Source organism: Melanotaenia boesemani, chromosome 6 (assembly GCF_017639745.1).
Source record: "Melanotaenia boesemani isolate fMelBoe1 chromosome 6, fMelBoe1.pri, whole genome shotgun sequence".
Lineage (NCBI taxonomy): Eukaryota > Metazoa > Chordata > Actinopteri > Atheriniformes > Melanotaeniidae > Melanotaenia > Melanotaenia boesemani.
The window spans coordinates 24,608,043-24,635,036 of record NC_055687.1 but is presented as its reverse complement, the minus strand read 5'-3'; the positions used below and the strand labels follow the sequence as shown (position 1 = coordinate 24,635,036).

At 37.8% G+C, this 26,994-nt stretch overlaps 1 protein-coding gene across 1 annotated transcript in view; it reads right to left on the bottom strand.

The window, feature by feature from the left end:
• cdkal1 (CDK5 regulatory subunit associated protein 1-like 1) overlaps positions 1 to 26,994 on the bottom strand; it is a 261,140-nt gene that overhangs the window by 65,881 nt on the left and 168,265 nt on the right. The window contains exons 11-12 of the mRNA XM_041988416.1: positions 15,541 to 15,721; positions 1,436 to 1,498 (exon numbers count right to left, since the gene is read on the bottom strand). Of these exons, the coding sequence (XP_041844350.1) occupies positions 1,436 to 1,498; positions 15,541 to 15,721 (244 nt within the window). The remainder of the gene's footprint in view (positions 1 to 1,435; positions 1,499 to 15,540; positions 15,722 to 26,994) is intronic.

The following is a 26,994-nucleotide window of genomic DNA, read 5'->3' as shown; positions in this document are numbered from 1 at the left end:
GACACAAATGCCGATTTAGGAGGTGATTTCACTGGAGGACAAATTTGAAGTAACCATATTTGGGAAAAGATTTGAATGTAACAGGTAATTCATTCATATATGAACGTTCAGTGTTGCAGTTTTAATAAAATGATACGTCTTAATAAATTCCTGTGTCCTGTTCTTTTCTGCAAGTGTCTTAGACTATGTAAGGGTCATGCTTTTGTGAATCTGCACTCTGGGTTTTTGGGATATTCTTGAACATTTGCAGTAACTCAAGAATATATCTTACTAGCAAATAAAGACATACAGGAGAACAGTAAAGAAAATGTAGAAATAATTCACCAATGTTTGTGAGATGGAGCAGTTTAGCACAAGAGGTTTAAGGTCAAACTGTTGTATAGTTTCTCTTTATCTCTGAAAAGAAAACATGCTCACAAATACCAAGCATCTGATTTAAATACAAACGTGTTAATCAATAAAAAATACACTCTTTATGCAATTTACTAACTGTTCAATTCACATTCTGTGTTTTCATTGACTTATGCTGTACAGTATGTCTTAATGTGTGTGGGAGGCAAAGATGGATGTATGCCTCAGTGAAAATGTGATCTTGCTCAAATTCTTTTAATTACTGTGCAACAAATAACAAATGTACCACACACTCCAAAGTGAGAAAGAAACTAAAGCTTTGCTAAACAACATGCCTCACACTTGCGAGGAAAGTTTCTGTCACAAACATGTTCAACACGTTTACTCTGCAGCTGCAGGTTTTCAAAGATATCTCACCTCTTTTTCTGGCCTGGAACAAGAGGTAAGATCATGACAACTTCATGTTAAGTATGGCTGTGGTGAATATACTGTATGACACACACTGGGTCAACAAAACAGCACAAATGTCAGCAAAACACAGTATATAACTTCATGCTATGAAGGGTGTCACTTTCAGAACATCTTTATACAAGAACACAGCACACAAACTGCAGCCACAAGTGTCTCATTGACAAAAACATGCCTGAAAAGTAGCAGGTTTGGTCCGCTGTCAGATGTTAACCAGACACAGACATATGCAGTTGCATGCGCACACACACGAATGCACACACCTGATTAGATCCATCTGTGATTTCAGACTTCAATCTCTCACAATGCAATCAGGAACAAACACTTGTGCTGTCATTATCCACTAGACTGTTGACAAGAGGTGTCCATCTTAAAACTCACTGCAGTATAAATACTATATCATGGTGCTGACCTTTAACAGCTACTTGAGGCATTAAATAAAGGCCTCTGGTCAAGGGGGTGAATGATGCCGAACACTCAGGGCCTTTGCTCATTAGGAAACAGATAGTGATGAGATAAACAAATTCGCTGTGTGTGCTAAGAAAATTAATTAGACCAGCACAAAGAACCATGTGAACCAGGAATACTCACTAGGAGGAAACACTAAACACCTTACCTTGTGGTCATAAGGGTTGTAGGAGTGGAAGATTCGGGAGAGCTCTTTAGTCCTCTGCTTTTTCTGCAAACAGAAAAAAATAGAAGAGAAATCAACATAAAAATGTAAATAAATTTCAAAGAGCAATGCAAAAAGTTTGGGCTTGATTATTTACACTGTGAAAATTTAGTTCAACGTGTAAACCCAGACAGCTGCTTACAATATCTCATTATATCTATAGACTGAACAGTGGGAAAACATTTTAAGTTTTACACAGCTGTGGCAGAAAATAATTTATTCATTTTGTTTCCAGTCAAAGTCTGGCCTTAACTTGCCATGTCCGTAATTTGCAATGTGATGCACAAGCTTAAGACATGACTGTTTGATGTGTGGCAGTTGTTAATGTAATCAGTTACATGAGGCTGATTCAGTTACAGAGAGCGCTAATTAGCTTACTGATTAGACCATGTCTGGCTAAAGGGGGGGAAGATATATGAATATGTTACTGTCGCTAAAGGGAGTATATATCTATTGTTGTTCTCCTTATTCATTCTTCCCTCTGTCCTTTTTCGGGTTTCTACGTAGATGGATAGATCCAGTGTCCTCAGGCCAGATCTGTACATAGTGAAAAGATGACCTAAGTGTCACTCCTTTCACACACATCATTAAGGCTTTACAGACATTTGCAGCCTCAAGACAGGTATGTTTAAATGCAGGAAAGGAAAGAAATCATCAGTGTACAGAGTATGTGTAGTGAAGTAAAAAACAAAGATGAACAAGCAGCTAATATGCCAGATTGTGCTAATGTCCTAAACTGCGAAGAAAAAAAAATGTATGTAGCAAAGAAAAAACAAAAAAGTAAAATAGGCAGACTGAATGAGTGTTTAATTGCTCAAAAGGTAGGTATTTCCTCCATTATCACTTAACCTGGACTGTCACTCTCTTTCTCTACTGAGGCCCATCATTTACTGAAACTGTAGTAGCTTGTTGCTCTAATCTTTATGTCTCCTATCTATGCATCTGTTCACTTCTTTCGCTTCCTTTTGGTGCATTTCTGCCACACTCTCGCTCATTCTCTGTTCACTCAAGGCTCTTCTGATCCACACAATCCAGCAATCATTGGCCTTGTCCTTCTACCATTCTCTCAGTCTTGTTTTCAAATTATTCCCTTTTTCTTCCACTGCCAGAGGGCTCTCCTGAATCTCCAAATCCTCTTTTCTCTCATTTTCTTTGACTTTCCATGTGTCCCTCAGTGCTGTCCATCTGTCTTCTTGCTCCCTTTGTTTTCTCCAGTGGGAGAAAACTCACTCATCATTCCGTCTCCATAGTCTCAGCCATCCTCCCCTTAACAAGTCTTTACCTCCACAATTTTTGTGAGTGCTGTTTTTTTTTTTTTTTTTTGCCTGGAGAATCTTGACCAAGAGCAATGCTTCTGTCATTAATCTTCAACACCTTTCTCCTTCCTCCTGCCATCCCTTTATCACTTTCACCATCACTCTGTAATCTTAGATGTTTAGATGCCTTACAGAAGCACAGTTGTTACTACAGGTAAGGATTTCTTAACTCCCATTTAGAAACAAGGAGAATTTTTCAGCTGAGTGGCACACACACAGACACATATATACATATCAATACATATGAACATAATGATTTACACAAACACAAATTCAGCATTTCCATATACACATCTACAAACAGCAGCACACAGCAACTGAAGTCAGTTTTCTGTTTTACCTGAAGGCTTTACCTTCCAGGCAAATTCACACACTTGTAGGTAAAACACATAAATAAAAAATGTGCTTATCTGTTAAAGTTGATTATAACAACAAGCACTGTATAGATGTCAACAATGACACAAGCAATGCTGATCAAGGTTTAAGGATTACAGTTTATCAAGAAACCAGCCTTGTGTGTTTGACTGCATGTGTGTGAGAAGAGAAGCACATGAAGCGAAGATAAGTTAAGTTGATGGCATAGTGCTGCTGTAGCACAACAGCCATTATTTTCTACAAGAAACTAAATATTTGCAGTTTACATGATCTGTTTGAAATTCCAAGACAGTTTTTAGGTGCCACAAGATTTGATAATCAACAAAGAAAAGTAGAAATAAAGCAAACTGAATCAGCAAAATTATAATACTCATCTTAAAGGTGTTAATGACTACATGACATCAACTCATGCATGAAATACGAGAGAAAAAGTAAAGCTTTTCCTTAAAAAAAACAGTATGTGTTGGTTGCCTCAGAGCAAGTGAATTCAGTTTGTTCTTTTATTCTTGCTGTGGACGTGACGCTATTTGCTTTAAGAACTGTTTTCTCTCCTTCTGATATCTAACATATTTGTTATAGAATCAGTATCAAAATGTCCAATGATTTTAGTTTTTCTTACAAGGTAAAAGTAGTAAAGGCCTTTTGTGACAGACTGCAGTTCGACGTGCTGATTGGTGTGACCATAAATGTGAGATTTGTAAAGCAGTAAAGCAGACCTTGCATTGGTTCATTGGTTCTAGAATGCGCCGCTAGGTGGCAGCAGCAATTGTAGTAGCTCTGTTTTTAACTTGTGATTTTTTACAATATAGCCGTCTTTTTTTAAGACATCAGCTGTCAATCTGTGTCTGTTCGGGTAGATTTTTCGCGCTGGTCAGAGGCTGTGCTATACGGGAGATTTTTTCTGAATATTTTTTCTTTTTTGCAAGACTTGTTATTGTGAGTCTCCATGGCAACGAGACTTGTTTACCATCGGGATCAACTGATAAAACTCTCCAAACTCAAGATTATCAGTGAAACAACACTTCAAATCCCAACGGAGTTGAAAAGAAAGAGAAGAGGATGCAGGGCAGGAGCGAGGCAGAGAGAAAAACGGTGGCGATTCAAACCGTTTCTTCCAACGGTTGTTATGGGAAACGTGAGATCGCTAGTTAACAAAATTGATGAACTTCAGGTGCTAACCAGGTCTCTTAAAGAATACAGAGAGTGCAGTATTATGTGCTTCACCGAGACATGGCTGCATGAACACATCCCAGACTGTAATGCGTCTGTACACGGCTTCAGGACGGTCCGTGCAGACCGCAATAAACAACTCAGCGGGAAGCTGAAGGGAGGTGGAATTGCGGTGCTGGTAAACCAGCGCTGGTGTCATCCTGAACATGTCACTGTTAAAGAGAAGATCTGCAATAGAGACATTGAACTGCTAGCTGTGAGTCTCCGCCCGTATTATTTACCCAGAGAGTTCACATGCGTTATTCTGGTAGCGGTATATATATTACCTGGTACCGCTCCAGACGCAGCCTGTGATGTCATTAACTCTGTAGTGGCCAGGCTTCAAACACAACATCCAAACGCATTTGTGGCGATCTCTGGAGATTTTAACAACATCTCCCTCTCTGCAACTCTACCAACTTTCCAACAGTTTGTCAGCTGCTCCACCAGAGAAAACAAAACGTTGGACTTATTTTATGCAAATATTAAAAATGCATACAGCTCCTTTGCACTGCCACCTTTAGGAAGATCAGACCATAACCTAGTTCTTCTCTCCTCCTCCTACAAGCCCATCGTTCAGCAACAACCAGTCATTAGAAAGGCTATTAGAACCTGGTCTAATGAAGCTGAAGATGCTCTGAGAGGATGCTTCGAGGCTACAGACTGGAACGTCCTATGTGAACCTCATTGAGATGACATCAATGCCTTGACTGAGTGTGTGACAGATTATATTAACTTCTGTGTGGACAGCACCGTTCCAACAAGAACAGTGAGGTGCTTCCCCAATAACAAACCCTGGATCACCAGTGACCTGAAAAAGCTGCTGAACATCAAAAAGAAAGCTTTTAGGGATGGAGACAGGGAGTTATTGAAGTCCACACAAAAACAACTTAAAACACAAATGAAGAAGTGCAAGGAGGACTACAGGAAGAAGTTGGAAAGTAAGCTTCACAAAAACAATGTGAGGGATGTGTGGTCAGGAATGAAGAAGATCACTGGCTTCGGGATAAAGGAGGATCAGACTGATGGAGGTCTGGACAGAGCGAATGAACTGAACATGTTCTTCAATAGGTTTAGCTCACCTCCTGCTTCAACCCCAACTAGCCACACACCCTCCATGAGCCCACAGCTTTCCTGTCACACCTCCACTCTGTCACCCTGCAGCTCAGTCAAGGACCTGGACACAACCTCATCTCCCTCCACATCAGGACTTCCTGAAACCTCCTCTGCCTCCACCTCCACTCTGTCTGTCTCCTGTAACCAAGTCATGCAACAACTGGTGAAACTGAACCAGAACAAGGCTGCAGGTCCAGATGGTGTCAGTCCCAGAGTTCTCAAGACCTGCTCAAAACAGCTATGTCCGATTCTCCAGCACCTGTTCAACACCAGCCTGAGCCAGAGAAGAATCCCGGTGCTGTGGAAAACATCCTGCCTTGTTCCAGTGCCTAAAAAACCACAACCAGCTGAACCAAAAGACTACAGACCAGTCGCCCTGACATCTCACGTCATGAAAGTCCTGGAGAGACTCTTACTGGCTCACCTCAGCAAGCAGGTGAACACCTTTCAGGACCCATTACAGTTTGCATACCGTAATGGGCTTGGGGTTGAAGATGCCATCATATACCTGCTTCAGAGAGCCCACTCTCATCTGGACCAGTCAGGCAGCACTTTGAGGGTCATGTTCTTTGATTTCTCAAGTGCTTTTAATACGATTCAGCCTGCTCTGCTGTGTGAGAAGCTGCAGAAATTCCAGGTGGATCCCTCCACAACCACCTGGATTTACGACTACCTCACAAACAGACCACAGTTTGTGAGACTGAAAGGTTGTGTGTCTGAGATGGTGGTCAGCTGCACTGGAACACCACAAGGGACTGTACTTTCACCATTTCTATTCACGCTGTACACCTCAGACTTCCAGTACAACTCTGAGTTCTGTCATCTGCAGAAATACTCTGATGACTCAGCAGTTGTTGGGTGTATCAGTGATGGACAAGAAGCAGAGTACAGAGAACTGGTCGGTCAGTTTGTGAAATGGTGCGGTGACAATCATCTCATCTTGAATACCAAGAAAACAAAGGAGATGATTGTTGACTTCAGGAGGAACAAGAACACACATAGAAGTGTTTCCATCATGGGAGAGGAGGTGGAGGTGGTGGAGGAATACAAGTACCTTGGAGTTCAGCTGGACAACAGACTTGAGTGGAAAAGCAACACTGAGTACATTTACAAGAAAGGTCAGAGCAGACTCTACTTCTTAAGGAAGCTGAGATCTTTTAACGTCTGCACCAAAATGTTGCAAATGTTCTACAGGTCTGTTGTTGAAAGTGCAATCAGCTTTGCAGCAATCTGCTGGGGCAGCGGCATCAGAACCAGAGACTTGAAAAGAATTAACAAACTGATCAAGAAAGCCGGTTCTGTGCTTGGAGTAACTCTGGAGCCGCTGGAGTTGATCATCAAAAAAAGAATTCTGTACAAGCTGACGAAGATAATGGAAGATCCTTCACACCCTCTACACAACGCCGTGACGAAACAACAGAGTGTGTTCAGTGGGAGGCTTGTTCAAGTCCGATGCAAGACAGAGAGATACAGAAGATCCTTCCTTCCAGCAGCTATCAGGCTGAAGAACAAAGCCCTTAATTAATTAATGTGATTGTTTAAAAAAAAAAAAAAAAAAAAAAAAAAAAAAAAAAAATACTACTACTACAATATTGAATTTCCCTTTGGGATTAATAAAGTATTTTTCATTTCATTCATTTCATTTCATTTCATTTCATTTCATACCACATATGTACATCTGCAGCACTCGAACATTTAAAGAGGAGGAACGTCGGACTTGCATAATAACCTCATGCTCAAGATTTCAAAGCTGAAAGTGAAATTAGAGCCATTTATAAGAATCATGAGATCCATAATTCGATTGGTCGACTAGTTGTTTGAATAGTCGGTGAGTAATCGACCATCTGAATAGTCATTAGTTGTAGCCCTATTTGACTAAAACATTTCTCTGTCTTAATTACAGTTTATATTATCATGACTGGGGAAAATGAACTCCTGATTTATTTATTTTACTTTATTATGGAAACACAGAGCTGTCACACAAATAACAAAAAAAAAAAATATTGGGACCATATAATGTTACAACATGATAGTGTATAAATGTGAGGCCTTTAATATTATGTGATACGTTTTGTGGTGAAAACATGAAATATAAACCATATTCATCTTTGAAGGTGGAAACTGAGCATGCAGTAGATGAGAAAAATGTCTAATTTACCAAATAGGATTAAGTTGTACTTCATACTAGGCTAAGACGAGGTGAGACTGGACAACGGTGAAGCTCGGAGGACACTGTGGCACCTTCCACTCACCATAGACGTTGCACCCTTAAACCAGACAGGACTAAGTCTTGTCCTGTCGGCAACTTGATTCTCCCAGGCCCAGCGGTGCATATAGCCGATATAATTCTAATTTTAGTTTTCAGAAGACAGCTAGGCTGTAGACGTAACCACTCACCCAGACACAGGCATGCACCACATGGGAAACAGCTCATTTCCCTTTTTGTGTAGGGCATGAAATTAAAGAAATTAATTTTTAAAACTTACAATTTGTCAACATTGTTCTTTTTGTTCCTTCCAAAAACTTCCTTTTTTTTGTTAAAAAACAAAAAAGTGCAGCATTTACTTAAAGAACCATCACATAGTGTGGATTGCATTGTGTGTATGTGTGATTTTGCGTGTGTGTGCATGTGTATAAGCGTGTAAGTTGGTCAGATAGAGAAGTTAATCTTGCATGGTGTCTAGTGACAAAAACTACTGTATGTGACTGTCTGTGGACCTGTCACTGTGGTGATGATGAACAATGGCTGTTATCACAATGTCCAGCTGTTGTTGTTGCCAGAGACAGATGCTGCATCTAATGGGAACTGACATTACATGGGTGTAGATGCTTGTATTCATACAGATACAGATTCAAATATGGAAACACTTTAGATAGCGGCAAACGCTGGGAAAGTGTTCATTCAGCCAGCGTCCAAAAATTTCACGCAAAACAGCAACACTTGCATAGAACTGAAAAAGGAAATACTCTGAAACAAAAAGCTTTGTGAAAATTAAGATATACCTAATGTCAATAACTAAAATGATTAAATATTAAGATATAGGAATAGTCGTCATCAGTCTATTCAAATTAAAGGTGCTTTTGTAGAAGAAAAATAGTTGTTGTTTTTTTTTTCTTGACCAAACCAAATTTTTCAGGTGAAATCAGTGAAAGAAAAGAAAGGAAAGAAGGAAAGAAAGAAGGAAAGAAAGAAGGAAAGAAAGAAAGAAAGAAAGAAAGAAAGAAAGAAAGAAAGAAAGAAAGAAAGAAAGAAAGAAAGACCTAGACCTCATCTAATTAACCTATAAAATCTTATCTTTAAAGAGTAACTACTCTTTCATTAAATCATTCATTTATTCTTCTATTTATCAAAGTAGGGTTGTAGAACATTCAAAACGAGACTATGAACAAACGAGGTAAAACAATTCAGACTTTAAGGATTTCAACAAGCTCAATGTTATATTACTTCTACTGCAGAATAACCTTAGGCATTATCTGAGTGGCTCACTCCAGGCATCAGAAGTTTAGCAAAATTTCTGTTACACCAATTTTTGTTAACTATTTCATCATAACATAAGAGCTTCAAGATCACCTTAGTGGTTCACTCTGACTTGTAGAAGAATGAAGAGCGTCTATATTGTTCCCTGCCTGTACCACAAAGGCCCGTTCTGCTGAGCTGAGTACAATCTCCCCCGAGAAGTCAGCAGCGCTTTAAGGAACAACCTGCACAGGTTTTTGTTGAGCTATGAAAACAAGATGGGTTTGTATTCACAGTAGGGATATGGCCTCAGAATTAATTAATACTAGCAAGAATATACACAAAAAGTGAAAAAAAGAGAAGATGAAGATTTGTTGCCTTACAACCTGGAATCAAAATGGACTGTTTGATGGTTTGTATCAATTAATTTACAGAACAACTTTTGAATTTTATTTTTTATAAATTTGTTTTGTGTGACGCAAACAACAAATGGGGCAAAATCACCAAAAATATCAGTGTGCATAACTATTAAGTTAGGTTATAGAGTTATATGTTTATATGTTTTCCTTTAAACCACTCAAGTGTTGTTTTAGTAGTATGCTTTGGGTTATTTTCCTGCTGGAAAGTTGCCTGTACCAGCTTACAGACTGGTTTTGCTCAAGAATATCCCTGTATTTTCCAGCATTTTCCTTGATTGCTGAAAACATCTGTGTTTGTCTTATCTGATTAAACTGCCTTCCTTCATACATTTTGAGAGTCTTACACATACCTTTATCAAACTCATAAACATGACTTTTTAATTTTAGGTGAATGTAATGGCTTTCTTCTGGCCACTCTTCCAGAAAGCCGAGGTAAAACGTACAGCTTGTAGTATAGACATATACTGCAGCCTCTGCTGTGAAACTCTGCAGCTTCTCTAGGTTTAAGTTTCATTAAATGACATTCAAATAGTAAAATCATTTAAACTGGAGGTTGTAATGTGAAAAAAAGGGAAGAAGCCAAGGGGGGTGAATTCTTTTGCAAGGCACTGTACACATGTATGTGTACAGTATGTGTGTATTTCCAGATATGTTTTTAAAAACGCTAATTTAGCTGTATGCTTTGTTCACCACCATCACCACTTTAAAGCATCAATTAAAAATTCCCCTCAGGGATCAGTGAATACCTAGTAGAGCTCTTTAGTTTGCACACCCAGTTACTGTCAGTCTCGCTAGCAGTTTAAAACTCTTTAATGAACAGCACACTGATGTAACGCAGGGGTGAAAGAAATTATTTCAATGTGGCATGCAAAACTTGTGATCATTAAGATGCAATGCGTTATCTTTTCCATTTTTAGTGGACTAGGTGCTCGTTAATCAAGTGCAGGCCTTAAGAGGTCCCAAACAGCAACTTAACCATTAACTCAACCTTAATACCTGTTAGATTGCCTCTAACCAAGTGTTATTATCTCCCCTGATATGTGTAAAAGAGTTTTGTCCCAAATGCAGAGGATGGAAACAGCAGTCTGTGTGTGTCTGTGTGTTCAGGCGTAGATAAATGATAGTGAAGGTAGAAGATGGAGCTACTAGTGGCTGGCCAGCTGTTTAACTTTGACAGCTGCTGCACTCATGCCTCATGGGTAATGGAGTTCTGAACCAATTACAACCTAGGGAAATTAAAAATGCTGTCCCACTAGAACAGCTAATCTCCTACTCTATCACTTTTTCTTTTCTCCTGTTTTTCCCCTCCTGCTGCTCTATTTCAATACATCCTTAAAAAAAACACACACACACACACACACACACACACACACACACACACACACACACACACACACAAACAAACAAACAATCATTCAGCAAGTCCATTTATCAAGGCTAAGTTCTAGTCACTTGGGGATGATTATGAAGATCTGAGCTAATAACGCTCAGATTTCTTTATTCCCAGCATGTTCCCTTTTCTCCCTCCATCCCTGTGGTCTCCTTTTTTCCATCTGTACCTACTCTCCCATACATCCAGCATTTTTTCATGTCATTTATTATAGTAGGTAATAGGTTAGACCCACAAACGCAGCAAAACACCTGGACCTTATAGCAGGTGCCTTCTTTTCCTTCATTCAGTGGCTAAATGCTTCTATTCCTTTCATCAAATGTGCTTTGTGGTGACTAGTATCACCTTACTGGAGATGAAACTAATTTAAAGCCAACATTAAAATAAAAATTAGAACATTAACAATTACACACAAAACAATTTATTGGTAAAAAGTAGCCAACAATGATGTCTTGCTTCATGGATAAATAACTGATGGTCATACATTATTTCCTACTCATTTGGTATTTTGCACTTAAGTAAATACTGACAATCCTTTCCCTAGCATTTAAAAAAACCTAACTGGCTCTTTTCTTGGCCAGAACTCCCTTGAACGAGGTCTGTGATCTCAATGGGACTTTCTGTGTAAAGATTGCCAAAATAAATAAATCATGGCTTCCACTCATGAACTTCCAGGTATTTTTCAGATCATTTATTTATGAATAAAGAAAACAGAGAAATTCTAGTTCTCACAAAACAAATGTTTGCATTTTCTCTCATTTTCATTGATTCTTCAAGAACTAGAAAACAGTATGTTTGTAACAATAGCAAAAAGTTTAAAACTCACAGTTTCTAACACGGGTGCTGGAAAAATACCAAAGTAAAACACCTCATTTGAGTCCCGCAGTGACAGAAACAAAACAACCTGACAACCTCTTAACATGAGCTTCAATGTGTAGAAGGTTATAGGTCACCTCCAAGTGTCCTATTACAGACATGTCTATTTGTTTGTTTGTTTTTTCTCTTTGCTTATTTTCTCCACTCATCTTCCCTCCTAGTTTTTTTTTTCTTATTCTCACTCTTTATCTTCTCACTCCATTTCAGGTCTCTCTGCATGTTCCATATAGTTTCCCATCCATCCCTCCTGTGGCTATACAACACAGTTGTGTTCCAGACAAACCATCTGGTGCACTTTATTAATGGCTGACCCTACATGGGCTAGATGTCACCTAGCTGCCACCACTCTCTGCGTGTGTGTGTCCATGCATGTGTGGATAAACAGGTGCATTCTGACAAATGAAGTGAAGCTGGGTACACTTTACCTACTGAAGCAGGTGTACTGTTACAGAAAGCATGATTTTTTTCTTCTTTCACTTTCACCTTTCACTGCTCTCTGTCAAGCATGCATTTCATCAATTAACAATGCTTGATGAAAGATTTAGTGAACTTCAATGTAATTTAAAAATAAAGCTAGCTATTAAGGTGAGTTTATGCGTTTAAAAAAATACTGATTACAAGTCTCCATAAGATCTGGTAATATGTCACAGTTTGATACTCAAAGAGTTGCTTGCAGGAACGCAGAAGTCTTGCACAAATTTGTGCTGACATGCAAACAGTAGCAATAAAAGTCAGATGAGACTGATGGGAGAGACAAAGAGAAGAGGGAGTAAAAACTGGGAAGAGGGGAAGCAGTGGTGTGGTTGTCTGGGGAATCATCCCTCTAAGACACACTCCACTTCTCCTCTGAGAATCAGGAGAGGAAAGGGAGGTTGGAAAAAAGAGAATGACTTATGAAGACACTGCTTGAAAGAGAGTGTCAACACTTTGATGGTAAAGAGAAAGGTAAAGTGTATACCTCTGCACAGATGCAAGCAGACAGAGCGTCAGGGTACAGCATATGTAAGAGGTTAAATGACATAAATAAAAAGGTCACAGAAAAACCTTTAAAATGCATGTACAAACGCATGCAGCATGTGTACCTTGGTTAATGCTTTATTGATGTGAGAACTGTTACAATGTGTTGCATAATATTGTTCAACTTCTTTGGGAGCAGAATTTAGATAGTATAGTTGAACAGGAATAAGCATGTCGATGTCAGGAAAGAAGTAGAAAAGATTAATTGGGAGAAAAGTGAATCTCCATGTAATGAGTTCACTATGGACCTATACAGGCTGCAACCAAACTTTATTTCACCACAATATATATGTTTAAGTTCTGATAAAAACCTTTATCAACTACAGAAAGAAAAAAAAGCTGTGTGGAAAATATTATTATTTTATGGTATACAGTATATACATTTATTGCAAATTATTGCAAAATGGACAGAAAAAAAGAAATCTTAATAAGACAATAAGGTTTTTAGTCTGTCATCTTTGTTAATACACTGCCTGGCCCCCCCAAAAAGTCACCACCTGGATTTAACTAAGAAAATAGGTATGAGCCTCCTGTTGGAAAATTACTGCATGGTTGATTATCTTTCAGCTGGTGACAAGTTATTTAACCTCAACTGATGCAATGAGCAGCTTCTCATTACTTAAACAACCATGCCGAAAGACACATCCTGTGGTTGTTGAAAGGATTTCAGGCTGTTTAAGAAGATTCCGGCCATTGGCATCAAGAAGAGAAAACATCTAAGGAAACTATTAAAATTGGGTAAAAAACTGGCAAAAACATTACCAGAAAGAAAAAATCCTGAATGATCGTGATCAGCAATCACTTAAGCATTTCCACACACAATGTGAAGGGAACTCCAGGGATTGGGACTGAACAGCTGTGTAGCCATAAGAAAACCACTAACCAGTGAGGTTAACTGGAGAAAAAGGCTTCAGTTTGTTAGGGAGCATAAAACTTGGACTCTGGAGCAATGGAAGAAGGTAATGTGGTCGGATGAGTCCGGATTTACACTCTTCCATGGTGCATCAGAGTGAGAAGAGAGGCAGATGAAGTGATGCATCATATCTAGTGCCTACTGTTCAAGCCTGTGCGGGGGCCGTGCTTATGGAGCCCAGTATTTTTAATGACAGACTTTTATGTATGGTTGCTTATGCCAGTGTAGTCCTGTTCAGGTATTGTACATCATAAACACATCTGGATTTTCTGCACTTGATCAAGCAGAAGCAAAAATAATTTAACACACATAAATGCTTTAGGCATGAAGACATGTACTATGTAAACATATGAGCTTTATCATGTGCACTCTATGTATCTGGATGTCTGTCTGACGGGGACACCCAAGGGCTCTCACATATTACCCCTCAGACACCTACACTCTCTGGATGGTTGTCCAGGTTAGTAATTAATGCAAAAGTCATGGATGGGAATTTAAGAGGATTATACAACCTGCGTTTTGTTAATAGACACGTATATATGTAAATATCTGTGTGCATTTACAGTCTATTCACACATGCAAAATCAGATTCTTTCCCTATAAAACGCTTGTACTCCAGATTGAGCAGCTTTACAGTACAAATTAATCTATTAGCATTTAAGGCACATGTGGTTAATTTCAAACATAAACCCTTTAAATAAGTTTAAATTAATTTGTAATTGTTATTGTTATATGCAGATTTTTAATGAATCTTTCAGATCAGACCTGTTAGTTCTACAAATCTGACTGAAGTAAGCGGATCAAGTGGAAGAATGAAAATTGACACGCAAATAATCTAAAATAATAACATCAATATGCAGCTTACATTGTTGTTTCTTTATTCTTAAACATGATTCTCATAAATTTCTGAGATTTCGTAAGAGCTTTTTTGATCAATAAATCACACTCAGCACATTCTTTCGAGCACATTAAATTATCTATGATTGATGTTTGCGCTGATACTTACAGCTCACATGCATGTTTCTAGGTGAAAAGCTATATAAAGCAAGCAGAAAAGAGTGTGAAGGTAAAACTGTTATTATCACACAGACTGGCTCTCAGTGAACTCTGGAGAATTAAATGATCTATTCATACACGGGTTCACTGTGTGATTTTGCAGAGTTATTACCTGGGAGTTGCCAGGGTAAACTCTGCAATAAGTCAAGGCCAAATGTTGCAGGCACTTGCACTCTCCTGCTCAAACCACCTGGAAAATTTCTAGAAAATTTCAGTGCTGCAGTGCAATCTTTTCACACCTCTTGGTGAACATATTTTGTAAGATTTGAAAACTCGCTTGAAAGAGATGTGGCAATATGTGGTAGAGAGAGAGGGGGAGTAGAGATGCAAGAAGAGGTAAGAAAATGATGAAATCTTAAAAACTTTAAAGCGTCATCTGAAACCCGTAGGCTGAAAAAACTGAAAACAATTTGAGCGGCAACCAATTAACCCACTAAGCTCTGATAGAGCAGATGGATATCTGTAGTTCTCATGATAAAAAGGCAACGTGTTAATATCCATAACCTGTATATATCATTTAAAAATTAGATAGTATAGTTTAATCTTAGGATTTATTTCATTTTGTGATAGAAATAAAAATTAAAATGTAATTATTTGAATATGTGTTCACAAACCTAAATATCAGTTGCACACAGACTGATTCACAACTTGAATTTAATTCACTGATATAATGAAGCAGATAAATGAAAGAAGATGAGAAACCACTCGCTTAATGACTTGTACAATAAGTTTTGTTAACCTATTATTGTCAGAACTCATGAGTACAATGATTTGCCTAAATATCGGTGGCTAACTAAAACTTCTCATGTTATAACCCAGAGAGTCTTCACAGCCAAACATGCTGCTTACAGTATGATGGTCACATTATAACAGTAACTTAACTTAGTTCCCTTTCCACACTCACCACAGGTGCTGGTACTTGCTCCATCTTTGCAGCAGGTGTACCAGGTCTGGGATAAAACTGGTTGATGAATAAACTGGGAAATCGGTAGTGTTTCACCAGCTCTACCGTCTCTTGGAAATCCTTCTCTGTCTCACCGGGAAAACCACAGATTATATCTGTAGCAATCGTTACACCAGGCACCCTATAAGAGAATTAGAAAAAAACATTTTTTGTAATTTAAGAAAGTTTGGATTATTTCCTGGCTGCAAAATTATACAGAAATAATTAACAACTAAATTTAGATAATATAAGGAACTTTGCTTTGACGTGATGAGTTTATTTAACATCATTTGAAGATGAACAACAGAGAAGCTTATCTATGGCAGCTGGTTTTGCATTAGTTCAGTCAGTTAGCACCACCCACGTAAGCTGTAGCATAATGTATTATTGTTTTTTTTTTCCAACTTACTTAGGTCATTCATCATTCAGATAAAAGATCATGGAAGTTAGCATGCTTTTACCCTTATGAAGAAGAAAATTCTAAATCAAAATAAAACAGAAGAACAAGTCCAGCATTTGTTTACTATCAACTACCTGATCCATTTTCTGAAATCTCACTGGTTGTTTAAAAATACTTGCAATCAAACATCTTGAGTCACAGCAGTATTACATCAGACTAATGCCTTTTATGTACACTCATTCAGCCAATCAAAACCTGATTACCAAACTGTGCTGTAAATCAGCAACTATAGATTATTGATGGATAGCTCACAGGATCAATCGTTGCCAGTGGGGCAGTATTGGAAGGAAAAAATTGATTTCTTTCATGTGTGTTGTTTGCATTGGCAGCAGCTGGATGGATTGTTTAAAAAAAATGTTCAAAGCAAACTCATTATCTGTCAGAAAATGTTCCTCTGGAGGACATACTTGACCTTCTGATGGGAAATGAACAGTTTTTTGGATATTCTGCCATAAGGTTTCAATGATTGAGCTTACGACAAACATTTATCATCATCTCTTGACAGCTCAAGTAACTGTCAATAACTATAAAGTGCTAAATTAGCAACGGGATTCTGTAAGAAACAGTACTGCTATGAGAAGAGGGGTCCAAATTCTTTTTCACAAGGCAGCTGTTTTTGAAGATGTAGTTATTCTTTTTCTCATTAAAGTCAGACTGGAAACGATATGTAGTATGAAAATAATTGGAAATCATTTTCAATTCAACAAAGCAAAGCCATTGATCACAAGCTTACTATGAAAGCTCTTGATGCAGTGGAATAGGAGGGACACAGGAGCCTCTTAATGTAATGGCTTACATGGCAACCATTCTGCTACAAAGAGCCAGGAAGCTATTAGTAACTGAAAGCTCACCAGTAATTTGGCTTTCTGTTTATTTGCTCTTTCATTTTATCTTCATTGTCTCCTTTCTCTAAGATAAAAAAAAATAAAAAATCACCTTAGAAGTGCAACAGAAAATAAATAAATTAATAAATAAGACTGCACTGAACACACACCAAGAACAAATATTCCTCTATCTCCAGAAGAAAATCAGTAAACAGACATACAACACACAAATCTAAGAATATTAAAAATGAGAACGGACAGAAAAGAAGATCAGCAAAGACAAAAAAAGATGTTCTCACTGCCATCGACAGCATGATTTTAATTACATTAACTTCCTGCATCTGCAGCCCAATGATAACCTCTGACCTATTGATGAGCTCCAATTGGCTCATGGTGATTAATATTAACCAATGGCTTGCAGGCAGAGGCATCCTTGACCTTTGAGATGCGCCTGACAACGCTGAAGAAAGTAAAATGACAAATCTTGACAAAAATCCCTCAATGGTCGAACAGATTTATAAATGAATTATTTTCTATGCTGCCAGTAAAGCTAAACTCTCGGAATTCCCTCAGTCATTACAACCCCCCAAAGGATGAGCGGTTATTTATCTTATTAGATAAACAAATGCTTATTAGCTGCCTGTAGGCTTTTGTAATAATTATTCAAGTGTTTAGCTGACGTTTTAAAGCACATTCTAAAATTTATCAAATGTGTCACTGAGCAAGATGGGTTGTGAGAACACAAAAAAATTAAATAATATAGAACATTTAGTCACTGTACGTTCAATTCTGAAGACACATCTAAGACTTTTTGTGCAGCATATTAGATCTAATGATAGCTAAAAATAATTGCTTTCTCTTACAAGTCTTCCTAAACTCATTAAATATTCAGTAATTATTGCTACTTGCCTATAGCTTCCCCACTGGCTGTTGTTTTGTTTTTTTTTGTGTGTGACTATGTGTACACCATGTACCTCTGCAACGTTAGTTCATCTCATTTGCAATGCCCCTTTGTTGGTAGTGGTCTGATGGAGTTATAGACAGGGGGTCTTTTTTCTTTTTGATAAAAGTACTTAAAACTGACACTTTTTGCAGGAAAAGATGTATATTTCAAGCCAGGGTTGAAAAATAACACAAGGAGCCAGAACACTGAAAAGGAGAATGGAGAAAGACTAGTGTGAATTGACTTTTGTGGATTTTTTTCAAAGGCAGAGACTGAGAAAGTTTAAAAGAAAAAAAGGGAAAAAAAAAAAAAAAATAGGCACGTACACTGCCATTTTGACACCTCTGTCTCTCCCAGATCTAGGGGTGATGGAGGTGTGATGTGTGATACTAATGAATAAGAACCACTGTGAAACTCTCTCCTTGTTAAAAATGAGAGTAGAAATGTTCTTGTTATTGTTCAACTCTGAAAGGCAGAGTGTGAGAAACAGAGACGGAAAGAGAGAAAAATCAAGACTACAAATTACATTTCAGCTCAGTTTTCTTTCAATTAAACTGATGCAGACGTGGGCTACTCACAAACCTGGAATGAACTTTTGTCATATAGTAATGGGCACGATATTACCAGCAATGCAAGTTGTCGTTTTTCCACAATAAGCTTTTTTTTTTTTTAATTTAAAATATAAATTTTAAATTTAAAATATGATAAATATACAGACATCTGTACACTTATCATATTTATAAATTATTATTACGTGTGTACAGAAATCTTCGACATGACACTTATTCCAATTTTAAGAAGAGTGGAGCTTCAATTTTACTGCTACTGTTGCTGAAAAGTCCTGTTTGAGCAGATGAATGATGTGTAGTCAAAATGTTTTATAACCCATAAATGAAAAGATCTGGATCTAAACTTACCAAATACCCTGAAAGAGCAGCATGAGAGATGTTGGTGTGTGGAAAGGAGATAACAAAAGGGAAAAGGATCTATCAGAGGACACATTATCAGGCAAGTTCAGGCACAGGGGAAGAGTTAATGTCTAATATTGATTTGAATAAGATATCAGAGATTGTATCTTCTGCCACAAAAAAAAAAAAAAAAAAACAAGAATAAGAGGTAGACGTGCTGAGGCAGAAAGCTTTACCAGAAACAGATGCAGCTTTTTCATTTTTTAAAGCCATGTAGTGAATTTCTAAAATGAATTTCTAAATTTCTAGGACCAATAGTGTTCCTGCTGGCATTTTAGCCACTGCTGAACATCTGTGGGAGACTTGAGCCCCGTAAGTACAGGTGACATCACACACATTAACATTAAAAGTACATTAAAATCTCATCTAGCTGCTCTTGTTCATTTAGCTCAGGCACCATGAAAAACTCTGATAACAGATCATGCCCAATATGAGCAAATTCTGCGATATTCAATGTTTACAATTGATTCTAGTTTCGTTAAGTTTGCGCTTCAGTCCAGGTTTTTACCGCACATTTAGGCCACATGGTGACCCACCGTGTTAGGGCCCCTTTTTCTACAACAGGGAGGCCAGTGGTTTGATCTCTAACTAATCAATTTGTCCTTGTGCAAGACACTTGTTCACATAATTTGCACACTCACCAATTCAGTCTGTGGCCAGCCATCCCTTATGGATGGGGGCACTGTGGTAGAGATGGAGGCCACTTTCACCAGGAGAGATCTTTCAGCAGAAGATAAAGTTGGTCAGAATAACTTTCTATCTATTTGCAGAGACCCTTCCCTCTGAAAGGACAACTCGACCCGAACTGTGCCAACAATATGTCACACACACCACAGACCATCACTGCAGAGGTTAAAGGTTTTGGAGTTTCACCTAAATTTGTCATCCCTCTATTAAGACATGTAAAAAGGAGAGGAAGCAGCTAGCAGTTAGCTGATAAGCTCATAATAAATTCTAAGAGTGCAATCATAAAAGTCTAAATCCTTTTAATTAAATCTCCAGATATGGAGACATTCAGCACCCTAGCTGGCTCTATGGATTAGTTATCAACTCTTTCTTACCAAGGCTCTAGCACTTTCCATACATGTGTGTTGGTCTTATTAAATATATATGCATGTGTATGCAAGCATGTTTGCACAACAGATGCATCTAAGAACCCCAGTGATAAGATGAAGGTGAGACCACTGGGACAGAGGAAGAAAATGACAACCGGAGGTACAGAGAGGAAAGTATTGTGAGGAAGGATGGAAGAAAAAAATGAAAGAAAAACAATCTGGGAAAGTAAATATTTACCTGCAGTATTCATGTGTCAGATAGAGACCATGCAATCCATCTGTGTGGCAGTGTGTGTGCCGTATGCGCGCTCTCTGAAATGATAATCTGCGGCTTGCTCGGGCTGCTGTGGTGTAGGAGTCCGACAGTGAAAGGAAAGAGTCGTGGCAACGAGAAGGCAGAGAAATACAAATGCGAAGAGATTTGCTTTGAACAGAAGTGATATCATAAAAAATGTAAAAAGTTGGGAAAGATACTGGTTTGAGGGAACCTGAAGAGCTAAATAAAATCAAATAAGTGTTATCTGGCAGCATCACTATAATGTGTAATTGTGTGTAAGGGAGCAGCTGGACTGAGATTGAGAAATTCAGCTGGGACTGAAGTTTGAGTATTAGGAAATTCAGGCATATTGTATGAAAATTAAGTTCAGATTCAACATTAGCTGTTCTAATCTGAGGAAATTTATATCTGCCATGCTTTTAAAATTCTCATAAGAGCCATATGGCCACTTCAGTATTTAATACTATTTGTTTTTCCATTTGTTTTGTTTGTCCCACTTTCTCCATAAAGAGAAACCATTATTCTTATTTACAGGTTCATAATTCTATTTTTAATTTTAGAACACACATACAAAATTAATATATAAATAATTATAAATGTAAACTTTTATCTAAAATGCTTCAGTATCCTTCAGGATCCATGGCCACCACTCAGGACTGGAAGCTTCAACTTGAAATTGGAAAACACCTTAAGTTCCCAATCGGCGTCACATTTACGTCTCTCCGCCCAGACATGGTATTAACATCAGTCTACTAAGCAAGTGGTTCTTCTAGAACTGACTGCGCCCTGGGAGGACCAAATGGATGAGGTCAATGAACGTAAGTGGGCTAAATATGCTGAGCTCATTACAGAGTGTGGGAGTAATGGCTGGACAGCCTGCTGTGAGCCGTTCCAGGTCAGGTGCCAAGGCTTTGCTGGACATTCACTACTGCAAACAATCAAACTCCTTGGAATTAAAGGACTGCAATCTAGGAGAGCCATCAAGAACACTCTAGAGGCCGCAGAGAGGGCTTCAAAATGGCTGTGGCTCCGTGGGGGGGGGGGTCCATGGAACAACACGCCACTTGGACACAAGGTGGGGACTGATCACCGCTGTCTGGGTCACCTGGGCGAGAGCGTATGACCCCAGGTTCTTCACTAATGACGTGTCCAAGGAGCAGCAGCAGGACTGGAGAGTTGTAAAACTGAAAAAGCAAACAGTTAATTGCTTTTTGTTCTACATTTCAAGCCCTGGTTTGTCATAATTTGCGCTTGCATTGCTTGTTCTTTGAATAGTATTTTTTCTTTTTATTAATTTACCAAGGTTATACTACAGTTAACACATTTTATTATGATGCTCACTAACCAAACCTCTCAATGTCAGCATTTTATGTACATTTACATTATTAATAACACAATGTGACTGTTTCTTGAAAGATATAAGAGAGAGATCCTAAAAAAAAAAACAGATAAGAATAAGGACACTTGCAAGGAGTGGAGGTAATCACTCAGACTCCTAAGTGTCTGATTTAGCAGTGGCAGCAGTGGGTAATGGCACTGTCATGTAGCAGCTCAATTTATAGAGAAGGACAGAGAGAAAAAGTGGTCTGGTTGGTTATCACTCACTTTCCTCACTTACTGCCACCATCTAGGATGAAGTATGGGACTGTCATTACCGGTTAAAGAGATGTCTAGTGAGAGAATAGATAACAGAAGTGTTTTAGACTTATTAAAGCTGTACAAGGAAACACTGTTTTTTTATTGTGAACCTGATTTAAACTTCAATGACTGTAAAATTACTTTGAATGTGTAAAGTGGAGGCGACCATGACCTAACAGCCTAATTGCATCAGATGTGGGAACTGCAGTGGGAGCAAATGATAAAAATCAATTCACTTGGCATGCGAGTCAAGATGAGAGTTGTTTTCTTGCATTTTGCTGATAAGTTATTCATAGACTGAAAGAGACACATGATGTAAAAGATAAGTGTGGCATGTTTGAAAGTGCAGGAGTGACAGAGTGAGAAAGGTGAGGGCTTCGGTTGGCCTGCAGGAGCTGTCAAACTGTCAGAAAGACTTAATCAGCCTGTCTCTTTTTCCCATTCTTTCTTAAAATCTGAACTTTCCCTTGGTCTAGCTTGTAGAATTAAATGGATGACTTTGAAGTTACTTTCTCACTTAGAAATAAGGAGAAAAAAAAAAAAAAAAAAAAAAAAAAAAAAAAACACGAGTAGGCAAACTTATATTAAATGCCCTGAGCCGTGATAGTCAGTCCCATCATCACATATATTGTCATTTCCCTACATTCATTATGTTTCAATAGCTATTTAGTACCTACAACACATATGTCAAACTGGTCCAGCAAAGGGCCGTGTGGCTGCAGGTTTTTGTTCCAACCAAGCAGCAGCACACCAGATTTGACTGATTCAATCAACTGATCTCAGTCTTCAGACAGCTGATTGGTCAAACTGTGTGCTCTTGGCTGGCTGGAACAAAAACCTGCAGCCACACGGCCCTTTGCTGGACCAGTTTGACATGCCTGACCTACAAGAATAAACAAAGTTCTGTGTTTCTTTAGGAAGATATTATTTAATATAAACATCTGATGCTGAATATAAGTCTATGTGGGTGTGATTAAACACGCTGGAGCTCTATTAGGTGAATAACAAGCCACTTGTTTTTCAACCTGCAGTGCAAAGTAATCGCTATCTGTCCATGCAGCAGGCCATTTGTAAAGATCGAGGTGGTTGCTGTGAGATGAACGGAGAGCCAAGTAAATAATGATCCCAGTGGAGCCATCAGTAAACTTTATCATTTAATGAAACAGCCAGAACACAGTAGAGCAGAACTGCAGTTCAATTTAACACACACACTTACACATGCTGGCACACACATACGTCATTAGCCTTGGAGAAGGGTAATGAGAACACACACATACACATTTCATTAGTCTGAGCTAGGAGTAATAAGAGCACAGACACTGCAAATCCATCCACACTCACACACCCACACACACGTGCATATAAAGGCTTGGAGGAGGCAGCGGTGCAAAGACTTCGGACTTTTTACTGTCTGGTCAGGCGTTAAATGGACTGTCCCTTTGCACTTCATTTCAATTTAATCCAACCTTCACTGACATAGCAGCAGTGTGTGATTCATCATTTCATCCAACTGTTGTGACCTGTGCCGATATGATGAACATCAAGACACCTGACAGAGGCAGGATGTAAAAGCTTTACCTAAATCAAATGAATGGTGGACATGGCTTCTATGTGGGCTTTGATGCTCCTTTCATCAAGCACCACAGAAAGTTCAAAATATTGTCAACGACGCATACATGGCACTGATAAAGCAAGTTCCTACTGACTTTTTGTGCAGAGTCAAAGGGGTAATGCTCCAAAATGTTAAAAAGTACTGTAATTGAAAGTGACATTTAAAAAGTGGAAAAAAAAACTTTCCATAAAAATGGACTGATGGAAGTTAGAAGAAACTCTAAGGTAAATGTTAGGGTAACAATTACCAAAATTTAAAATGTTTCATATACAAAGGTGTTTGATTTTTAGACAAGGTTGCTCAAAGAAGACTAAGAGAAGTTTCCAGATACTGTATGCTAAACTTTCTTCTACCGATGACAGGAACATGTAGTTGATTGACAAGTCATATATATATATATATATACACATATATGTATATATGTATATATATATATATATTGGTGCTGGGCACGTTAACGTGTTAATCGCGCCGTTATTTTTATTTTTGTTTTGCTGGCTGCTGGTTTTGATGACAGAAACATGGCGTCCATGTCTCCCTTCCCTGCTGCAGCGGTACGTCTGATGTAATCAGGAGGGAGCGGGTTTATTAAAACGAAGAGACGTTTTCTGTCTGGAACAAGAAGAACCGACATTTCTCCTTGTCAAAACTCATACAGATGCACAGAACATCGTGATTTTTGGACGGGAAGCAGTTTCTCAGCTTTAAATTCATCCTGCTGACCTTTTACCTTTTAGTTAGTAAATCCTGAACACTTCCTCCTTCTTTCTCATAAATATGTGATTTTATAAATATATATGAAGAAATATTTTAACTGTTGCTGTTTAAAGAGAAAACTGCTGCTAAACCTGTTTATGTGTTTAGTGCAGGGGTCTGCAACCTTACCAATCCAAAGAGCCATTTTTTCCTCAGCCAGCTAAATAAAACTCCTTTAGAGACGCAAATGTTATGAGACTTTTCGAAAAAGCAACATAATATATATTTTAATTAAGAGCCACATATTTGTTATTTTTGAAGAACCACATTTTTATTTCCATTTTTAGGTTTTAAAATAAAGAAAAATATAAAACCTTTATAAAAAAAAAAGGATAGACAGACTTTCTGCTAAGGAATGTAGATATTTGTGGAAAATGATGTAAAAGAAAAAAAAAATGTCCCTGGTTTCCAACCCAATGACGAGAAAGATAGATTTAAAAAAATATTTTAGACACGTATTTAGAGGCATTGTGGAAGCTTCAGAGCCACTAGCAGCTCCAGAGCCGCAGGTTGGAGACCCCTGATGTAGTGTTAGTAAACCAAAATTTACTGCGTTTTCATGTGATAGTTTAAAAATACTATAATATGATTTTCTGCTTCTGGGTATTTTCTAGGGGACAGAAGAAAAGTATCACATTGTGTTCAACGGGATTTAGAGCAAAATTTATACCATAAATTGAAGTAAAATGTCTCAGAAACTGTATGTGACACATATGTCACGTCGGGATCTTATGGGTTAAATACATGATAAACAGCAGAATCCCACAACTGAATAAATAAAATTAACAGTTTTTCTTCATTTTCTCATCACCAAAACTGTGACAAAATAGCAAATTATAGCAAAATTCATTACATAAGTTTGGTCATACTTTAGAAAACACAAAATTGAAAATATACTCAACCTGATTTGATTATATTATATAATGCATTTATGCAAAACTGAGATGAATCCATTTATTAGTAGGTAAACAGAATCAAACTAAAGTTAGTAAAGTTTCTTAAATATAATCATTATTATTCAATAATCTTAATACTGTAGTGTCTAACATTGATCATTGATTAAAATATCTGGTAGTGAAATTGATAATATTGATAATCCTGTTACAGCATAGTGTTCTGCCACAAAACGGAGTCCTTCAGTACTTTCTTCAGGGTGGAAACTGAGCATCACTCAAGACAAATTTATGCCCATGATTCAGAAACACTAAATCTGAAGTGACAACAGAGCTTGCTGCCATCATAATCTCAGCAAGGCTGCAATAAGTGAATGATTACGTTAAAAAGAGAGGATGCATGCCAATGCAGACAGGAACTCTTACACAGACTACAAGGCATCAACTGTGAGTGAAACTGTGGTTGAAAATACCTCTCAAAGGCTCAAATACTGAGCAGAAGGAATATGATATTATATGGAGTGCAAGGTGAGTCAGAAACTCAATTATTACTGAGCTCCTGGGTGTACCCAAGTATCAGCTGCCCTTGTGTGGGAGCATGTGAGCACATTGGGACAGAGCATGCACATCAAAAGGTAACGCACTGCTTTCTCGCCACTTGATGTGTGATTAGGTGTTTGGTTTACATCTTCATATTCTACCATCTCGCTATCTTATTGCTATCTTTTTCACATGTACCTGTGAAGATTTTAGTATTTACATTTTAAAGGTGTTTAGATTTGAACTGACTACAGTACAAAACACACAAATACTTCAAGTGTGAGATGTAATTCAGAAATTTGGGAAAATAGTGATTATTTACAAATGGGAGAATAATGCACATTGTTAAACATAAATATATAAAGGTATAGACCAGGAATAACTTAACTCTTTAATATTTTCACTTTGTGTCACTCGTCTGTCTCTTACAGGTGACTAACACTCAGCCTTTCACTGGATACGGTTAGATCAACTGTAAATACAGAGACTTAGTGTAGAAGTGATGGATTATGTACATATTTCTATTTACTTATAATTTTTTTTTATTTAATTTGATTTATCTTGCAGTTAAAGTGACTTTGTAATATGTACTGATAAACAAAAAAAAAATTGTGAGCCAGTCTAAAACCTAAAAAAAAAAACATTTTAATAGCCTATTCCTTCAGGTAAATCAGACCTCACAGTTTCGGTTTGTAATCTGTGTACTTTGTAGGAGGGAAATTGTTCAAAGTACTTTCCCATAGTAGTGTACAAACATTTGGTTTGAGGAGAGAAAAAAAAAACAAATACCAGAGTATCTTTTAGGCAAATACGGAGAATGTGTGACTAGTGAGCAAACTGTGATAACTTTCAAAACATTTCAGGAAAACAGATAACCGTCATTCTCATGAGGATAAATCACATGAAAGAATTTTATTGATAAAAATGACAATAACAAGCGACAATGACTTAGCTAAAGATAATATTGACGAACCACTTGATGTCTGACCTACATAAACGCCTCAAGAGGAACACAAGCTTTAATAAAAAGCATAAAGAATGACATCACCCTTGAAAAATAGTGGATTTTACTTTTTGACTTAAAGGGGGTCAAGCACAGACTGATGCAGCTGAAAAAAAAGGAACACCTTGTTCTCTCTAAATGATCCTCCCAGACTGTGTGAATATGGCTTGGGTTGTTTTGCCACCTGCTCACAAAGTACACCAGGAAGCATTGAGTTTCAATGTTGTGTGAACAAGTTTTAAAGAAGCACACACGCTTACATAAGTGCAAATAGACCACATAATTTTCTTCGTGCAAACACACAAACCTCCTGCTCCTCTTTATTTTTAAAGACAGGAAGGATAGGTGATATGGTCTGACAAGCTGTAATAATACACTGACACAACTTAATGAAGGAAAACTTGATTCTTGTAATTATAGTGAAGCTCTTTGTATCTTATGTGTGG